The sequence below is a fragment of the Mastigoproctus giganteus genome, chromosome 9, assembly GCF_048544385.1.
Source record: "Mastigoproctus giganteus isolate SK-2022 chromosome 9, ASM4854438v1, whole genome shotgun sequence".
Classification (NCBI taxonomy): domain Eukaryota; kingdom Metazoa; phylum Arthropoda; class Arachnida; order Uropygi; family Thelyphonidae; genus Mastigoproctus; species Mastigoproctus giganteus.
The window spans coordinates 178,634,405-178,652,530 of record NC_143583.1 but is presented as its reverse complement, the minus strand read 5'-3'; the positions used below and the strand labels follow the sequence as shown (position 1 = coordinate 178,652,530).

The window sequence follows — 18,126 nt, the reverse complement described above, 5'->3', positions numbered from 1 at the left end:
GAGAGCCTTGTAGAATTCAAGTAGTTTATTTTTACAGTCCATATACTTATTTTTGAACCATTTTTCGGCTTGAACATCAATAATTTCAAGTTGCAAGCTAGGATTATAGTTTTCAGTCATAGAAGTAAAGGAATTATCGAACAAGCTTATGTCTTTTTCATGGGATTTTATATCAATAAATTTACTTTCAAACTTGTCAAAAAGTAATTGTAATAATGAGAGGCAACGATTCATTGGAAATATGTGTTTCTCTTTTAGCTCGGTACAACATTAAAAGTGCACTAAAATCTCTTTCTCAATTTAGGATTTAAATAATAACTTATTCTGAAATGATATGATGTTACCATACAAATCAGAAACCAAATTTCATATTCCTTGTAGTTTTAAATTAAGAGCATTTAAATGACTAGAAATGTCTGCAAGAATTGCAAGATCAAATGGCCACTCCATATTTTATAGTTATTTTGTTGGCTTCCCTTTTTTTTCCATAAAAATATCAATTACATGATGCAGTTTAAAGAAACAATACAACACTTTGCCACGACTAAGTCATTTCATTGCACTAAGTAAAGTTACATCATCGTATTCAGCTTCAATTTCTGAAAGAAACTACACCGATGAGCTAAAGCATTACGACCACCTTCTCATGCCTCACTAAGTACGAACACACAGCTCGTACTTGGTGAGGCATTGATGCTACAAAATTTCTAAATGTGTCTTGTGGTATCTGGTACCAATACGTAACCAGCAGATCCTTTAACTCCTGTAAGGTCCGTGGTTGAGATGCCGAAGATTGGAGTTGCTGTTCCAACAAACCACAGATGCTCAATGGGATTGCTGTTTGGGGAATTTCGAGGCCAGGGCAATACTTGGAAGTCTTCCTCATGTTCTGCGAACCAGTCTCAAACAATCAGGTAATGTGGCATGGTGCATCCTGCTGAAAGACTGCACAGCCAGAGGGGAAGACCATTGCCATGAAAGGGTGTAACTGGTCAGCAATGATGTTTAGGTGGGTGGTAGACGTCAGAGTGACCGGCACATGGATGACCGGACCCAGGATATCCTAGCAGAACATCGCCCAAAGCATGACACTGCCGCCACCAATTTGTTTTCATCCATCCCATGGTGCATCCAGGTGTCATCACTTCCCCAGGTAAACGACGCACAAGTACCTGGCTGTCCACACAGTGCAACAGGAAACGTGATTCACCGGACCAGACAACCTTCTTCTAATCACCTAAGGTCCAGTTTCAATGCTTGCGTGCCCATTGTAGGTGCTATCACCGGTGAACATTGGTTAGCATGGGCATTCGGAGCGGCCTGTGCCTATGCAGCCTCATTTTCAGCAGGGTTCGATGTACTGTGTGTTGTGACATATTACTCCTATCACCAGCATTCCAATTACCGGCCAGTTGCACCACAGTCACCTTTCTGTTGCCATGTACCACCTGGGAGAGCCTTCGCTCACCTCAAGCATCGATGAGCCATGGTCCAATGGGGTCCAACACCTCGCCAGCGGTTCGCGGGTTCTCCCTCCTCGGACCACTTTCGGTAGGTAATAACCACGACTGACCGTGATCATCCCATCAGCTGTGACATTTTGGATATGCTCTGACCCAGTCGTCTGGCCATTACAATTTGGCCTTTGTCAAACTTGCTTAAGTCTGCTCTGCTGCCTTTCCCATCTGAAGAACAAGAGTAACACTGATTAATGGAGCTCAGTATCAGGTGTTTTTTATACTGTCTCGACCCGTGCCGTAGTTCACCTACATTTGCTTCGATTTGCATAATGACTCATTGGTCATAATGTTTTGGCTCATTGGTGTATAGAAACATACAGTGATTAAGGCCACGTGATCTTATAAAATTTACAGTTGAAATAACCACATTCATAAGGTGTTGGAGATCCAATTCTTCCACACAGAGAGCTTCTTGATGCTCAATGCAGTGAATACCAATTGGAGGTTCAGCTCCGATAACTTGGTTATTCTACCCATAAACCCAATGTTTTTATCAATCATATTTTTTGCACCGTCAGTTGTGATTCCTACCAAGTTTTTAATATTTAACTTGTCAATAGATTTTATTTTATGTTTTCCAAAAGTAGTTCAACAAATTCTTTCCAATATTTTCTACTCTTTGCACAAATTGTTTGTCGAGACAAACTAACGTCTTCTATCATTGTATCATTTTATTAAAATTATAAAATATGACTTTTGTCTTGTAAAAAAAAAAAAAAAATACTTTAATTTAGTTTTGTTTTTAAATGTTCACTTCAGAAAATTTATAATCTTGTATTATTAGGGATTTGTCCCATTTCTCAGGACAAATTTCCTCCATAACTTTTAATAAATTCACCACCACTGATCAATTTACTTTCAAAAGCAGTAAAATAAATCTTGATCAAATAAATCAACATTTATTTTACCGTACAGTAACTTTACTGTACGCTAAAATTTCTTTACTGATAAGTTTCAGTGTTTTTTTTGTTTTCCTAATCCGTTTTGTAAACTGAACATTTCTTTTCGTAACACTCCTTTATCACAGTGCCATTTTAAATTATATTCTTTAAAAACCGACACCGTCTCCACACTGCTTTTTAGCATTAGCAGAGACATATGATGCAAGAAAGCAAGCTTATGCAGCATTAGCAAAAAAAAAAACCCTTATCACTTCACCCATCGATTCACTCCAAAGGTTTGTGCAGTCCTTTGAATTTATTTAAGCCATCAACCTCCACGACAGACAGAAGTCTGTTCCAGCAACAACTACCAGCTGGCTAAAGGCAAATTTCCACACATCTATTGTACAACTATCTTTTCTCAATTTGAGTTTATGCTCCACCCCCCCCGTTCGTAATCTGAGCAAAAGGAAGAATTCCATCAGCACTGAGCCTGCTAAACCCATTCAAAGCCTTATACACCGCAATCAGATCATCTCGCAGGTAACTAGTCCCCAAACTCTGCTATTTGCAGAACTCAAACCTTTCTTAGTAAGAGTGCCCTTTTGTTCCCTTCAAATTACCTGTTGGTAATTTGAAACGGCTTCACCACTTAAAGCCTCCAATCTTGTTGCCCTTCTCTGTACTCAAGGCGTTTTTCATCGTATTTAGTGAAGAAATTGTCTTCGGTTCATCTTTGATTAAAAACACGACACTCCAACTCTATGTTCCTCTTTCAGAACATTTGTTTTTATGTTTTGTTTTTATATGTAAACCCCAAACACAAAAGGCATAAAAAATCTACAGCGCTTAGTACTGTGCACAGGTTGAAGAAGATGGGGAAGAAGGAGATGCCAGAAACTTCGCGATTTTGTTGTACACGTTAAGAGTAGGAGAACTGCAGATTTACTTAAGTACAAGTTCATGCTGAAAAAAAGTCATGAGTTAGGGTTAAATTTGAAAGTGTCTGCAATTCTGCCCAGACACGATAGGAGGGCATATACAATGAGAGCCTTGTCAATTCATTTGGCCCTGGATAGATTGTGCAAGGCTCATGGTCTGTTTCATGGTCTGATTGTGCAAGGCTCAAGCACAGACCATGTTTCTCAACATGGTCTGTGCTTGTTAATAGGAGAAAGTGCTTCTACAGGGATACACATAAATAAAAGAGGTGGAAGAGTGTTTGCTGATGCTAATCGAGGCAGCAGTGAAAATGATTCTTGCACTGCTTCTATTAGAATGAATAGCAGCCTGAAGGTGCTGGGGACTTACACGGACTTGTGGGAGCCATCACGGAACACATAAATACATGGGCTATGTTAGGGTAACTAAGAGTAAGAACAGGTGAATGTATACTTGCATGTACACCAATGCTAGGAGTATAGTAAATAAATTTCGTGAATTTGAAGTGCTGGTGTAGGGATATCAGAGATGTGTTGTCACACAGATAAAGAATGCAGAATTGGAATTTGGGGAAAACAATGCGTACAGATAGGATAGGAAGGGAGGAGGAGTTATATGCTGTTAGTTAAGAAACACAAAATCTAAGAAAGTGCATCCAGTTGACATGGGTGGACAATGCAATGTTGGTTTTTTTTTTTTTTTTTGGGAGCATTAGCAACTAAGGCCATATTGCTCCAGAATATGCGGTGGTCATTCCCTAACCTTTCCGCATCCTCCGTATTTGTACTCAACATTGCACTCGATATCTGGAGTGCAATGTTGAGTCAGTTTGGTGTAACGTAAGCATTGGTAAAGCAAAAATGACAGTAGGAATGTGTTATAGGCATAATGATTATGATGAGTACAATAACCAACTGTACAGAGAAATAGTGGGCAAGGAAATCAGAATGTCTTATGATGGGGAATTTTAACTTTCCAGATATTGACTGGAACTTGTAGGTTGATCACTGGCAAGACTTTTGTGGATTTACTAGATGATTGTTTTCTTTAGCAATACGTTAGAGAGGCAACGAAAGAGTAATACTCTTGATCTGATTATCAGCAGTGATTCTTCAGGGATTAAGAATATGCAGATAAAGGAACCACTAGGCGGCAGTGATCATAGTGTACCGATGTGGGATTTAGTTAAAGATGTAACTACCATTAGGGGTAAAGGGAAGGATTTATGCTTTCATAAAGGTGTCTACAGTGGGACCAACTGATGTTACCAAAAGCAAATACTAAACAGTAAGCATTCAAGGAATCAATCGTTCTAAGAGTAAGACCAGGTGGATGTATACTTGCATGTACACCAATCCTAGGAGTATAGTAAATAAATTTCATTAATTTGAAGTGCTGGTAGTAGTAGTAGTAGCAGTAGTAGTGGAATGTGATGCAAGAAAGCAAGTGTATGAGCAGTATCAGCCAAAAGAAAAAAAAAAAAATTTACAAAATAATTTCCTCTAAATGTTTGTCCATTAAATTTATTTAACCTATCAACTTCCACAACAGATGGAAGTTTGTTCCAGCAATTAACAACCCACTGGCTAAATGCAAATTTCTGCACATCTATTCTACATTTGTCTTCCATCAATTTGAATTTATGCCTCCTTAGGTTCGTAATCTGAACAAGTGGAAGAATCCCATCAGAATTCAGGTTGCTCAACCCATTCAAGGTCTTATATACCTCAATCTGATCACCTCGCAGGTGCCTAGTATCCAGCCGCTGCAATTTGCAGAATTTAAGCCTTTCTTGGGTCATTCCCCTCACCAATCTTGTTGCCTTTCTCTGTACACGCTCAAGCAAATCTACATCCTTCCTAAAATGAGGCCTCCAGAACTGTACGCAGTACTCAAGGCATGGTCTGACCATTGCCTTATACAGAGGGACGATCACCTCCTTCTCCCTGCTAGCAAAATTCCTGTATATCATTGAAAAACCCCATGTATTCCTGTATATAATTGACAAAACCTGCCCTGGCAGCCTGTCTGCACTGCTCAGAAAACTTCATATCTGACTGCACAATTACTCCCAGGTCTTTTTCATTTCCTACCACCTTAAGTGTAGTACCACACAGTTGGTACGTTTCTCTGGGGTTACTTCTACACACATGCAGTACTCTTTGCGTTTGTCAATGTTAAACTTCAGTTGCCACTTCTCAGTCCATCTGCCTGAATTTTCTAGATCCTGCTGCAGTAGCACACTGCCATTCATTAACAACCCTGCCAACCTTTGTATCATCTGCAAACTTCAACACTAAGCCTGATATACCTTCATCAATATTATTGATAAATATACAAAACAACAGTGGACCCAACACCGAACCCTGTGGGACTCCACTAATAACATTAGTCCACGAAGAGCCACACACTGATTACCACCCTGTCTTCTCCCACTCAACCATCCATTGTAGCAACTTACCCTTAATACCATTCTGCTCCAATTTGTACAGTAGTCTTCCATGTGCAACAGTGTCAAAAAGCTTTCCTGAAATCCAAGTATATGATATTAAAAAATTTTTTTGCATCCAGTTCCTTTGTAACCACATCATAATACCCAATCAAATTTGTCAGACAAGACTTTCCCTTAACACACCCATGCTGTGTCTGAATTATTGCTACAGTCTTGTCTAGATTATCCTGCAATGCATCTTTAACCAGTGACTCCATTATTTTACCAGGAACAGAAGTTAAACCAACTGGTCTGTAATTATTTGTGTCATCCTTCGATACCCTTTGTGAATTGGGGATACCAGAGACTTGTTGTCACATGGAGACTTAATTGGCTTTTCATACCGATTAAGAAATACTGTTCAAAGTTTAGTCCTAAATGGATGTCAGAGGAACTAATGAGACTCATGGCAGAGAAGAAAAATTCATGGGATGCATATAGATTATTAGGCAACACAGAAGCCTATGGTAGATATATGCTAGTCTGTAATTAAGTCCGAAAGGAGGTTAGGCAAGCGAAGGCAGATGAGAAATCTTTGGCAAAGGATGCTAAGAAAAACAGCAAGGACATCTTTACTTATTTAAACTCTAAATGAAGGGGGATGAAATAGGTTAGTCCACTTGATATCGATGGTCCAACTATTGATGATCCTGTTCAGGTGGTTGACAAAGTGAATGAGTATTTTGCATTTACATTCACACATGAGTAATCTGTAGAGAAGTGGAGGACAGAACCTTATTAAACTCTAAAAGGGAGCTTAATGATTTTGTAATAAATGAGGAAAATGGAGGAGAAATTGTTCAACTTAAACATAAGAAAGACACCTGGGGTGGATGGAATCTATCCAATTATATTAAAGGAGGCGACAAAGGAAGTAAGAAAACTTTTACCCATAATTTTGAGAGCATCCTTGGACTCAAGGGAAGTCCCCACAGGCTGGAGATATGCAAGTGTATCCCCAATTCACAAAGCGTGACATGAGTAATTACAGACCTGTTAGATTAACTTCTGTTCGGGGGAAAATAATGAATAATGAAGTCACTGGTTAAAGATGCATTGCAAGATCATCTAGACAAGGCTGCAGTAATAATTCAGACACGGCATGGGTTTGCTAAGGAGGGGTCTTGTCTGACCAATTTGATTGGATACTGTGAGGAACTGGATGCAAAAAATAATTAGATATCATATACTTTGGATTTCAGGAAAGCTTTTGATACTGTTGCACATGGAAGATTACTGTACAAATTGGAGCAGTATGGTATTAAGGGCAAGTGGTTTGGTCTGTGTTTAAAAAGTTCGAACTATATTTCTGTTAAATGTATGAATTATCTTTTTAGTACATTCTACCATCCCTTATCTATGTTTCCAACTAATTGTAGAGTTTATAACAGATGGTAGCAAACAATAGCTCTGAAGACGGTTAGATGTAGGCTGATTTTGCCTTACAGAAGCGAAATATTAATTTCTGTGGACTTCATCCAGAATTTGATAAAACTGAATCAACTAGTAGATAAACAGACGTAGAAAATATTTTTGCATCAAAAAAGTAATGATCTAAGAAAGTAAGGGTTTTATTTACAAATTTTTTATGATTTTTTTTAAATATGATTTTTGACAATGATTTTAATCTAGTGTTGAGCAATAAAGTCAAAATTAGAACACATTAATATCTGAAAGCATGTACAAGTTAGTGCATTTGCATCATTAAGTATATCTCATATTGTGAATACCTTCATGAGTTGCCATGATACTGCACTACCTCGAATAAGTAACACTTCACCATATAAGACTATTGTTACTTATTCTCAGCAGATACCATCACCCATACAGCACCATTTCGGAGCTTACTGGCTCCTCATCAGTGGGTGGGCAGGTACCCTGATGTTGCAATGATGACAACCCAGTTGCAAAGTATAAATCCACAATACAAAAGATGCCTGATGGTGTGGAGTAATTTAGATTACTCCACACCATTAGTAATTTAGGTATTCACAATATGAGATATACTTAATGATGCCAATTTATAACTACTTATGTAGTTGGCTATGTACAGAAATTGCACTAACTTGTACATTAGTTAAACTATTTACGTAACCTGAGGCTTCAGCCATAAACTATACCATTATCTGAAAACATTTAATGTAAATAGTTTTCATTTTTACAAAATTTAAAAATTCCATTAAAAAACTTACTCCACGGAGCCCACTGCTTTCGAAAGTTCACTGCAATGAACCCACCCATGTGTAGCAAACTCACCACAGGAAGAGTTAGACCAAATGATTGTCAAGAACAGATATCTCCTGTATTTGCCCAGCTGTGCGGTATCAAAATGTATGTGTCAAATAAAGAAACAAAATTTTTCTAAATACCAGATATTAAAGGAGTTCTGTTTGGGTCACTTTCCTACTTACCAATAATTTTTAAATAAAGCTCCTGAGTCAAAAAATAAGTAGATCGTTCTTTTCTTCTTCTGAAACAAAACACCTATTAATTATAAAAAGTGGGAACTAATCTCATACTCTGGTCCTTGAGGTTTGTTGATGGAACTCCTATTGAGGTTCCACTTTCCCCATGGGCTCATATCTGGTGAGTATGGGCTTGGCACACCCAGGATCCTGAGCTGGATATCATCATTCTTCTCTTTCTTGGTGATTCCTTTCTACTTCTCTCTCTCTCTCCCAAGTTACCCTGAGATATAAAGATGTCTCAGGGTAACTTGGGATTTTTTTTTTTTGGCTGGTGCAGCATAAGCCTCGGGCTTCCTTGCACCATATGGCTAATAATAATAATAATAATAATAATAAGTCATGCAAACAAATTTCAGTCCTCCTACTGAACAGTCAAGTTCAGTCATTTTGCAGCAACTAAATTCTCTGCAATAAGGTGAGAGGGGGGGCTTGAATTATGGGCCATCTGGGACAGAGGCCTCTTCCTCTCTATGAGGTGGCTACAAGATTGGAAGAGAGTTGATGTGTTGTCATCCCCTTATTTTTTCTGGCATTTAAAGACCAGATATTGGTTACCTGCTAGTGGAATTTTGATTGACCAGGTAAAACTTTTCAGGATAATTCTCCTTTCACTTGGAACTGTCTCCATAATTGAGATATCACATTTGGGTGGATATTCAGGACCACTGCTCCTTCATCCCAGGATTGGCTTACTTTGATCCTTCTCTACATTCCAATGTAGTCTTATACAACGTCTATGTGCCACTGAATCATGGAAATGATACTGAGAAGTGTTTGGTATCTGTAGAGTCATACTGGATGATGGTATGGCCACACTCTATTAAAAACATCCCATACTTGCATTTGTGCAATTTACTTTATCTATTTCAGTATGATTTACAAAAGTCAAATAGTCAACTTGACTATTATGAGTTACATCTTAACTTTTGTCTATCAGCATAGAGTATCTGCATAATATCAAAATGAAAACTAGCAATGATATTTTTATGTAAACTTTTTACTTTCCTTGAAAAAAAAACCTATTAATTAAACTGCAATATATATTTCAAAATTAACAAATAAATAATATCATTTAAAACAAGTGTAGAAACTGTTACTTACAGGTTTTACACAGTATAGACAGAATTCTAAACACTGCTGAGGAATGGCTGGTAGAGCTGCTCGAGTACGGATATTACTTAGGCTAACAATTTCTGTGTTACCATAATCAATGAATAAAACCTTGGAGAGAGAAAAAAAAAAAAAAACATTATTACAAAAGTGCATCAGTTTATTACAAAAAAACATCAAAAAACATGAAAAAGTCCATGAACAAATAAAATAAGCTTGTTACTCATTTTTTTTGATGTAGTAATATCCCCTACATCTGTTTATGTATCACATGATGCAGTTTCATCAACTTCTAGAGCTGAATTCTAGGAGTTTTGCCAATTAACCCTGATTTTAGGAGAAGGTACATAAGGCTCAAAGCACAGCTCTGCCCTTTCCAGTTAATCAGATTTCCATCCTTACCACTGGGAAGTGGATTCGTAAACAAGTCCTCACAAAAACTTTATTAACAAAATCGTAAACTAGGCAAACAGTTGCCTATCACTGAACATCATTGAGAGATGGTTATTCAATGAAGCTCCAATAGACCTTTCAAGTTCAAATCTTAAATACAAATAAATGACTTCACATTTATTTGGATTTAAGATTTGAATACAGGCAGTCCTCGCTTTGCACAGTTCCGGTATGCACAAATTTCAGTTACCACGATTTAGTTAAATAACACCAGTCCTCCAGCAATACGGTTCAAATTTCAGTTACCATGGTATATTAATTGTGAGTAATTGAAGTAAAAACTTTGCTGCTAGCTCTTCAGTCCACAAATTACATACTAAATAATAGACGCCCATCATGATCAGTGACCAACCACATCACTTCTTTCAAAGTCTGGTTGGTCATCGATGATTAGTCACTGTGCATCTGTTATTCGGTTCAAGCACAGACATCAAAGCATGTGTAGTTGTATTGACTCCTTGTCTCTCAGTGAAAACCCATGTGACATTTTACAAAAATGGATAATGAAAGAGGGAACTGGCCAACAAAGATGAAACTGTGGCAAAGAAACGAAAAAAATTGGATGTGATTAGACGATTTGAATATGGCGACAGCAAAGCAAATATAGGATGAGATCTAAGCTTGCATGAAGCTATGATACGAAACACATTGAAAAAGTTCGATGACTAAAATAAAAAAAAACAAGGTAAAATTGCTTCAACATCTTTTAGTTTAAATTGCACTAGGAACAGAAAGCTGCATATGGTTGAATTGGAGCATTTACTTCTACCTTGGATTGAAGACTGTAATTAAAAAAAAATCCCAATGTTTGGCTAGCATTCAGGCCAAAGCATTGAAGTTAGTTAGCATTAGCATTAGTAGAGGTATTTGATGCAAGAAAGCAAGCTTATGCAGCATCAGCCAAAAAAAAAAAAAAAAAAACCCCCACTTCCACTTCACCCCTCTGTTCGTTCAAAATACCTGTCCAGCTGAGCCTTAAACTTATTTAGGCTATCAACCTCCACCACATGGGATGGCAGTCTGTTCCACCAACCAACCACCCGCTGGCTAAAGGCAAATTTCCGCACGTCTATCCTACATCTGTCTTTCCTCAATTTGAATTTATGCCCTCTCAGGTGATTTTTCTGAGCTAGAGGAAGAATCCCATCAGCATTGAGCATGCTTAAACCATTCAAGGCTTTATACACCTCTATCAGATCACCTCGTTGGTGCCTAGTCTCCAGACACTGTAATTTGCAAAACTTAAGCCTTTCTTCGTAAGAGCACCCCTTTGTTCCATTCACTAATCTTGTTGCCCTTCTCTGTACTCGTTCCAGCAGCTCTACATCCTTCTTGAAATGAGGCCTCCAGACCTGTATACAGTACTCTAGGTGTGGCCTGACCATTGCCTTATACAATAGAATAATCACCTCCTTATCCCTGCTGGAAAAATTCCTGTATATCATTGACAATACTCCATGAGCTACTCTTGCAGCCCGTCTGCACTGCTCAGAGAACTCAATATCTGCCTGCACAATCACCCCCAAGTCCCTTTCATTCTCTACCACTGTCAGTGTAGTACCACAGAGTTGATACGTTGCTCTGGGGTTGCTGTTTCCCATGTGCAGTACTTTACATTTGTCAATGTTAAACTTCATTTGCCACCTCTCAGCCCATCTGCTCAACCTTTCCAGATCCTGTTGCAGCAGCATAGTGTCAGTAGTGTCCTTGACAACCCTGCCAACCTTTGTATCATCTGCAAACTTGGACATTAAGCTTGATATACCATCATCAATATCATTTATAAATACAGAAAACAACAATGGACCCAACACTGAGCCCTGAGGGACTCCACTAATAACATCAGTCCACGATGAGCAGTGTCCATTGATTACCACTCTCTGTCTTCTCCCCCTCAACCACCCCTTTATCCATAGCAGCAATTTGCCTCCAATGTCACACTGCTCCAATTTGTGTAGCAGTCTTCTATGTGCAACAGTATCAAAAGCCTTTCTAAGATCCAAGTATATAATATCAAAGTTATTCCCTGCATCCAGCTCTTTTGTGACTGCATCATAGTATCCAATCAAGTTGGTCAGGCAAGACTTCCCCTTAACAAAACCATGCTGTGTCTGAGCTATAACTGAAGTCTTGTCTAAATGATCCTGCAGTGCTTCTTTAACCAGTGCCTCCAGAAGTTAAGCTCACAGGTCTATAATTACTTGTTTCAGCCTTTGATCCTCCTTTGTGAATTGGGGTCACATTTGCACATTTCCAGTCCATGGTACCTCCCCCGAGTCCAAGGAAGCTCTCATAACTATGGCTAAGGGTTTGCTTACTTCCTTTGCTGCCTCCTTTAATATAACTGGATAAACACAAGAAAGGCACCCGGGGTGGATGGGATTTATCTTCAACAGTTTCTCCTCCACTTTACTCCCAGTTATTTCAAGATTCTGTAGCTTACTGCTAGAGTTGAATACACCTCTGGCATTCCCCTCACTGAATAACTCCTCATGTGTGAATGTCGATGCAAAATATTCATTTAGTTTGTTAGCTACCTGAGCAGGATCATCAACAGTTGACCCATCAATATCAAGTGGACCAATCTGATTCATCCCCTTCCTTCTAGAGTTTACATAAGTAAAGAACTCTTTGCTGTTTTTCTTTGCATCCCTTGCCAAGGATTTCTCGTAATCTGCCTTCGCCTGCCTAACCTCCTTTGTAACTTGGTTGCATATCAACTTGTATCTATCATAGGCTTCTGTGTCATGTGTTAATTTGTAAGTATCCCATGCATTTTTCTTCTCTGCCATATGCCTCATTAGTTCATCTGACATCCATTTTGGCCTAAACCTTGAACAATATTTCTTAGTTGGTATGTAAAGCCTAGTAGCTTCCAAGATAAGTTCTTTGAATGCTTTCCATTTTGAATTTGCTGTTGGTAACATCATCAGTTGGTCCCACTGTATAGAATTTAAATACTGTCTCAGTCCATCGTAGTCGCCTTTACAGAAGCAATAACCCTTCCCTTTACCCCTAATGGTAGTTACCTCTTTCAGTAAATCCCACTTCAGCACACTGTGATCACTGCCACCTAGTGGTTCATTTATCTGCAGATTCTTAATGCATGAAGAATCACTGCTGATAATCAAATCAAGAGTATTACTCCCTCTAGTTGCCTCCCGAACATGCTGATGTAGAAAACAATCATCCAATAAATCCACAAAAGCCCTGCTAGTGTGTGAGTAACCAGCCCCCAAATTCCAGTCAATATCTGGGAAATTAAAATCTCCCATTATAAGACTCTCTGATTTACTGGCCCACTCTATTTCCCTGTACAGTTCCTTATTATACTCATCAGAGTCATTAGGCCTATGTTGCTGCATTGAAAGAAAACGGTAATTACACGGAGACTGAAGAAGAACCTTTTACAGCCAGGCTGAGTATGACAACAATGGCGGTTAGCTGTGATAGTTGCTATTATATGTGCTCTTGTTAAAAGTGTTTATAAATATGGTTTTAAAGTGCTTACTATAAATGCACTTGTACTAGGTTTGATGATTTCTAATCAAGTAAAGGTGATATTCAAGCAAGATTTACGCTGTCTGTTTTGGCAGTTAGAGCATTCTCTGTTCTAACTGTCAGTTCCAGCTGCCTATGCTTTAGCATAGCAGCTGGAACTGACTGGAACAGCTGAAGCACTGGTACTTCAAAATTTGAAGAGCTACTTTTTAAAATCTGCAAGGTATGGATGAATGGGACTTCAAATAGGTGGAAGGGTATATCTGGCTGATTAGTTTCATATAAGTTTGGAAAAAAATATCTTCTTAGTGGAAAATATATACAATTTTAAAGAATTTTAGATTTAAATAGTAAAGGCCTATACAGCCATTGTTAACGAAGGAAGAAGGCTGGTAGTGTCCCCTATATGGTTATTAGTGTCCTCTCATAATAAAAAAAAAAAAAAAAATTATTTATAAAATGGAGTTAGATACACACAGGATTGATCTCACATGTGAAAAAATCTGTGCCGTTGAATTGAAAGAAGTTGCAGGTTCTAAGAATCTTGAAAGTGGTGCTAAAAAGTCTGAGCTCACTGTTGCTACAGAGATCATTAAGATTGCAAATTTCAAATGTAGATTAAGGAAGAATGGGAATTCTCCACATAAGCTAGCATTTGCTGCTAGGTGGGTGCGAGAGTACATGTGCACAGGCGAAGTTTTTATGGGCTCCAGCAAATAGAGAAGTTTTGCTTTTTTACTGACTGAAATTGGCATATTAATTTATTTTTTAGAGTTGCTTTATATTCCTAGAAACAATACTTTAGTTTAATTTGAATTTAGATAGAGATTTTGTAGGTTATTACTTAGTATCGGTAAGGGTATCAAATCAACGCGTTGAACAGGTTTTGCAGCTCCCGCGAATGCAAAGTTTTTAATTATACTTAGCTTTATTGACTTAATTGTTAGATTAAATTATTTTATATAAGTAGCTTATAGACCTAATCAAGCTCTGTGGTTTATTTTGAATTTCGATAGTGCAATTTGGAAAGTAAATAATGCCTCGTGTCCGTAGATTAACCGTTCATAACTTGCCGCCATTCTTGTACAATACAACATGCGCGCCGAACTAGATAGCGTAAGGTTTAACGGAAAACTAAATAGCGTAAGGTCTAACGGAAAATTAGATAGCGTAAAGTTTAATGGAAAACTAGATAGCGAGTACAGTAGTATCAATTAATCAGTAAAATTTATTAATCTTATTAAATTTCATTGTCAATTGAATTATACTTTAACTAAATAAATATAGTGACCTAGTTTTTACAAACGTAACATCATAAATTAATACATATAAATTGACAGGGGATAAGAAAGTCATATAATGTAACTCAGAGATAACATTTGTGAAATATATATATAGTGTTATAACTGCTTTGGGATATTAGTTTAAGGTTATATTTTGTATTGGAATTTTATTGAATATGAATAGAAATCATCACTCACACCAGAGCAGCAAAGCAAAAAGCTCAAACTAATGGAAGTGCTGTGGCTCGGGGGAGAACTGAGGGGGGCAGTTGTCCTCTGAATCAGTCTATTGAAATGCACTGCTTGTTTGATGTTTGTGGAGCAGTCAGGAAAAGGACATGATATTGCCAAGGGGAAAAGGGGAATGTCTTTGTGTGTGCACAATGTAAGGAAATCAGACACCAACTCAGCATTGTTATGGGCTTATATGAGAGCTTGAAGGACAGGGTGGATGCCCTCAAAGGATTTAAATTGAGGGCCCATCAAGCTCTCAGCAGCCCACATCAATGCCAGAGCTTGCAATTGAACATCAAGCAATACAGCAGCAAACCCCAAGGCAGAATGTGCTGGTCCCAAAGGAACTAGTTGTTGTAGGTGACTATTGTCAGGGAAACGGGAAACATTGTGCAAAAAGATTTGTTTGTTTGTTATTTGGTTTTTAGGAGAATTAGCAACTAAGGCCATATTGCTCTGTGAATATGCGGAAAGGTCATGGAATGACCTTTCCGCATATTCGTATTTGGTGGTGACAGGCTCGAACCTTTCCTCCGTATTTGGTGGTGACGGGCTCGAACCCCGGCCTAATCAAGAAGCGTGTGCTATGCACTGCTGCTCCTTCCCACTTGGCTATGCAGGTGCCTGTGTGCAAAAAGGATAGATGGAACAGGACCGGTGTATGTCTGCCAGGGGCAAAGGTTGATGACGTTGTAGAGCAGATATCATCTTTTAAGGGCACAAAGGGCGATATTGTTGTACATGCTGGCACTAATGATATTAAGAGTAGGAGACCGGGAGAATTACTTAGCAAGTACAAGTCAATGCTGAAAAAAAGCCACGAGTTAGGGTTGAATTTGAAAGTATCTGCAATTCTGCCCAGACATGATAGGAGGGAGTATATGATGAGAGCCTTGTCGATCAATTCGGCCCTGGAGACATAAGGTGTGACATAAGCACTAGGAAAGGAAAGATAAGAGTAGGCGTGTGTTATAGGCCATATGAATCTAATGGGTATAATGAGCAATTGTGCAGAGAAATAGTGGGCCAGTAAATCAAGAGTGTCTTATAATGGGGGATTTTAATTTCCCAGAGATTGACTGGAATTTGTGGGTTGGTCACACACACACACACACACTAGCAAGGCTTTTGTGGATTTATTGGATGATTGTTTTCTACAGCAGCATGTTCGGGAGGCAACTAGAGGGAGCAATACTCTTGATCTGATTATCAGTAGTGATTCTTCTTGCATCAAGAATCTGCAGATAAGGAACCACAAGGTGGCAGTGATCACAGTGTCCTGAAGTGGGATTTACTCAAAGAGGTAACTACCATCAAGGGTAAAGGGAAGGGTTTTTGCTTTCGTAAAGGTGACTACAGTGGTCTGAGACAGTATTTAAATTCTGTACAGTGGAACCAACTGATGTTACCAACAGCAAATTCAAAATGGGAAGCATTCAAAGAATTAATCTTGGAAGCTACTAGGCTTTTCATACCAACAAAGAAATATTGTTCCAGATTGAGGCCTAAATGGATATCAGATAAACTAATTAGACACGTGACAGAGAAGAAAAATGCATGGGATACATATAAATTAACATGCGACACAGAAGCTTATAATAGCTATAAGCTGGTCTGTAACCAAGTTACAAAGGAGGTTAGGCAGCCGAAGGCAGATTATGAGAAATCTTTGGCAAGGGATGCAAAGAAAAACAGCAAAGAGTTCTTTACTTATGTAAACTCTAGAAGGAAGGGGGTGAATCAGATTGGTCCACTTGATATCGATGGTTCAACTGTTGATGATCCATCCTGCTCAGGTGGCTAACAAACTAAATGAATATTTTGCATCTACCTTCACCCGTGAGGAGTTATTCAGGGAGGGGAATGCCAGAGGTGTATTCAACTCTGGCAGTAAGCTAGATAATCTTGTAATAACTGAGAGTAAAGTGGAGGAGAAATTGTTGAAGATAAACATAAGAAAGGCACCTGTGGTGGATGGAATCTATCCAGTTATATTAAAGGAGGTGGCAAAGGAAGTAAGCAAACCTTTAGCCATAATTATGAGAGGTTCCCTGGACTTAGGGGAGGTACCCATGGACTGGAGATGTGCAAATGTGACCCCAATCCACAAAGGAGGATCAAAGGGAGACACAGGTAATTACAGACCTGTTAGTTAAACTTCTGTTCCAGGGAAATTAATGGAGGCACTGGTTAAAGAAGCATTGCATGATTATCTAGACAAGACTTCAGTTATAGCTCGCACATGCAATGGGTTTCTTAAGGAGAAGTCTTGTCTGACTAATCTGATTGGATACTATGATGTAGTCACAAAGGAACTGGATGCAAAGAATAACTTTGATATCATATATTTGGATCTTAGAAAGCCCTTTGATACCGTTGCACATGGAAGACTGCTGCACAAATTGGAGTAGTGTGGCATTGGGGGCAAATTGCTGCTATGAATAAGAATAAAGGGATGGTTGAGTGGGAGAAGACAGAGAGTGGTAATCAATGACACTGCTCTTCGTCGACTAACGTTATCAGTGGAGTCCCTCAGGGTTCAGTGGTCCATTGTTGTTTTCTGTATTTATAAATGATACCGATGATGGTATATCAGGCTTAATGTCCAAGTTTGCAGATGATACAAAGGTTGGCACGGTTGTTAATGACACTAATGATAGTACACTCTGCAACAGGATCTAGAAAAGTTGGGCAAATGGGCTGAGAGGTGGCAAATGAAGTTTAACATTGACAAATGTAAAGTACTACATATGGGAAGCAGTAATCCAAGAGTGACGTATCAACTCTGTGGTACCACACTGACAATTGTAGAGAATGAAAAGGACCTAGGGGTACTTGTGCAGGCAGATATGAAGTTTTCTGAGCAGTGCAGACGGTCTGCAAGAGTAGCTCATGGTGTCTTGTCAATGATATACAAGAATATTTCTAGAAGGGATAAGGAGGTGATTATCCCCGTGTATAAGGCAATGGTCAGGCCACACCTTGAGTACTGTATACAGGTCTGGAGGCCTCATTTTAAGAAGGATGTAGAGCTGTTGGAATGAGTGCAGAGAAGGGCAACAAGATTAGTGAACAGAACAAAGGGTTGCTCTTAGGAAGAAAGGCTTAAGTTTTGCAAATTACAGTGTCTGGAGACTAGGCACCTGCGAGGTGATCTGATTGAGGTGTATAAAGCATTGAATGGTTTGCACATGCTCAATGCTGATGGGATTCTTCCTCTTGCTCAGAATAATCGCCCGAGAG

The 18,126-nt window shown here is 38.7% G+C and overlaps 1 protein-coding gene across 1 annotated transcript in view; it reads right to left on the bottom strand.

The window, feature by feature from the left end:
- qin (tudor domain-containing protein qin) overlaps positions 1–18,126 on the bottom strand; it is a 571,075-nt gene that overhangs the window by 74,028 nt on the left and 478,921 nt on the right. The window contains exon 32 of the mRNA XM_090381133.1: positions 9,404–9,523. Within this exon, the coding sequence (XP_090237259.1) occupies positions 9,404–9,523 (120 nt within the window). The remainder of the gene's footprint in view (positions 1–9,403; positions 9,524–18,126) is intronic.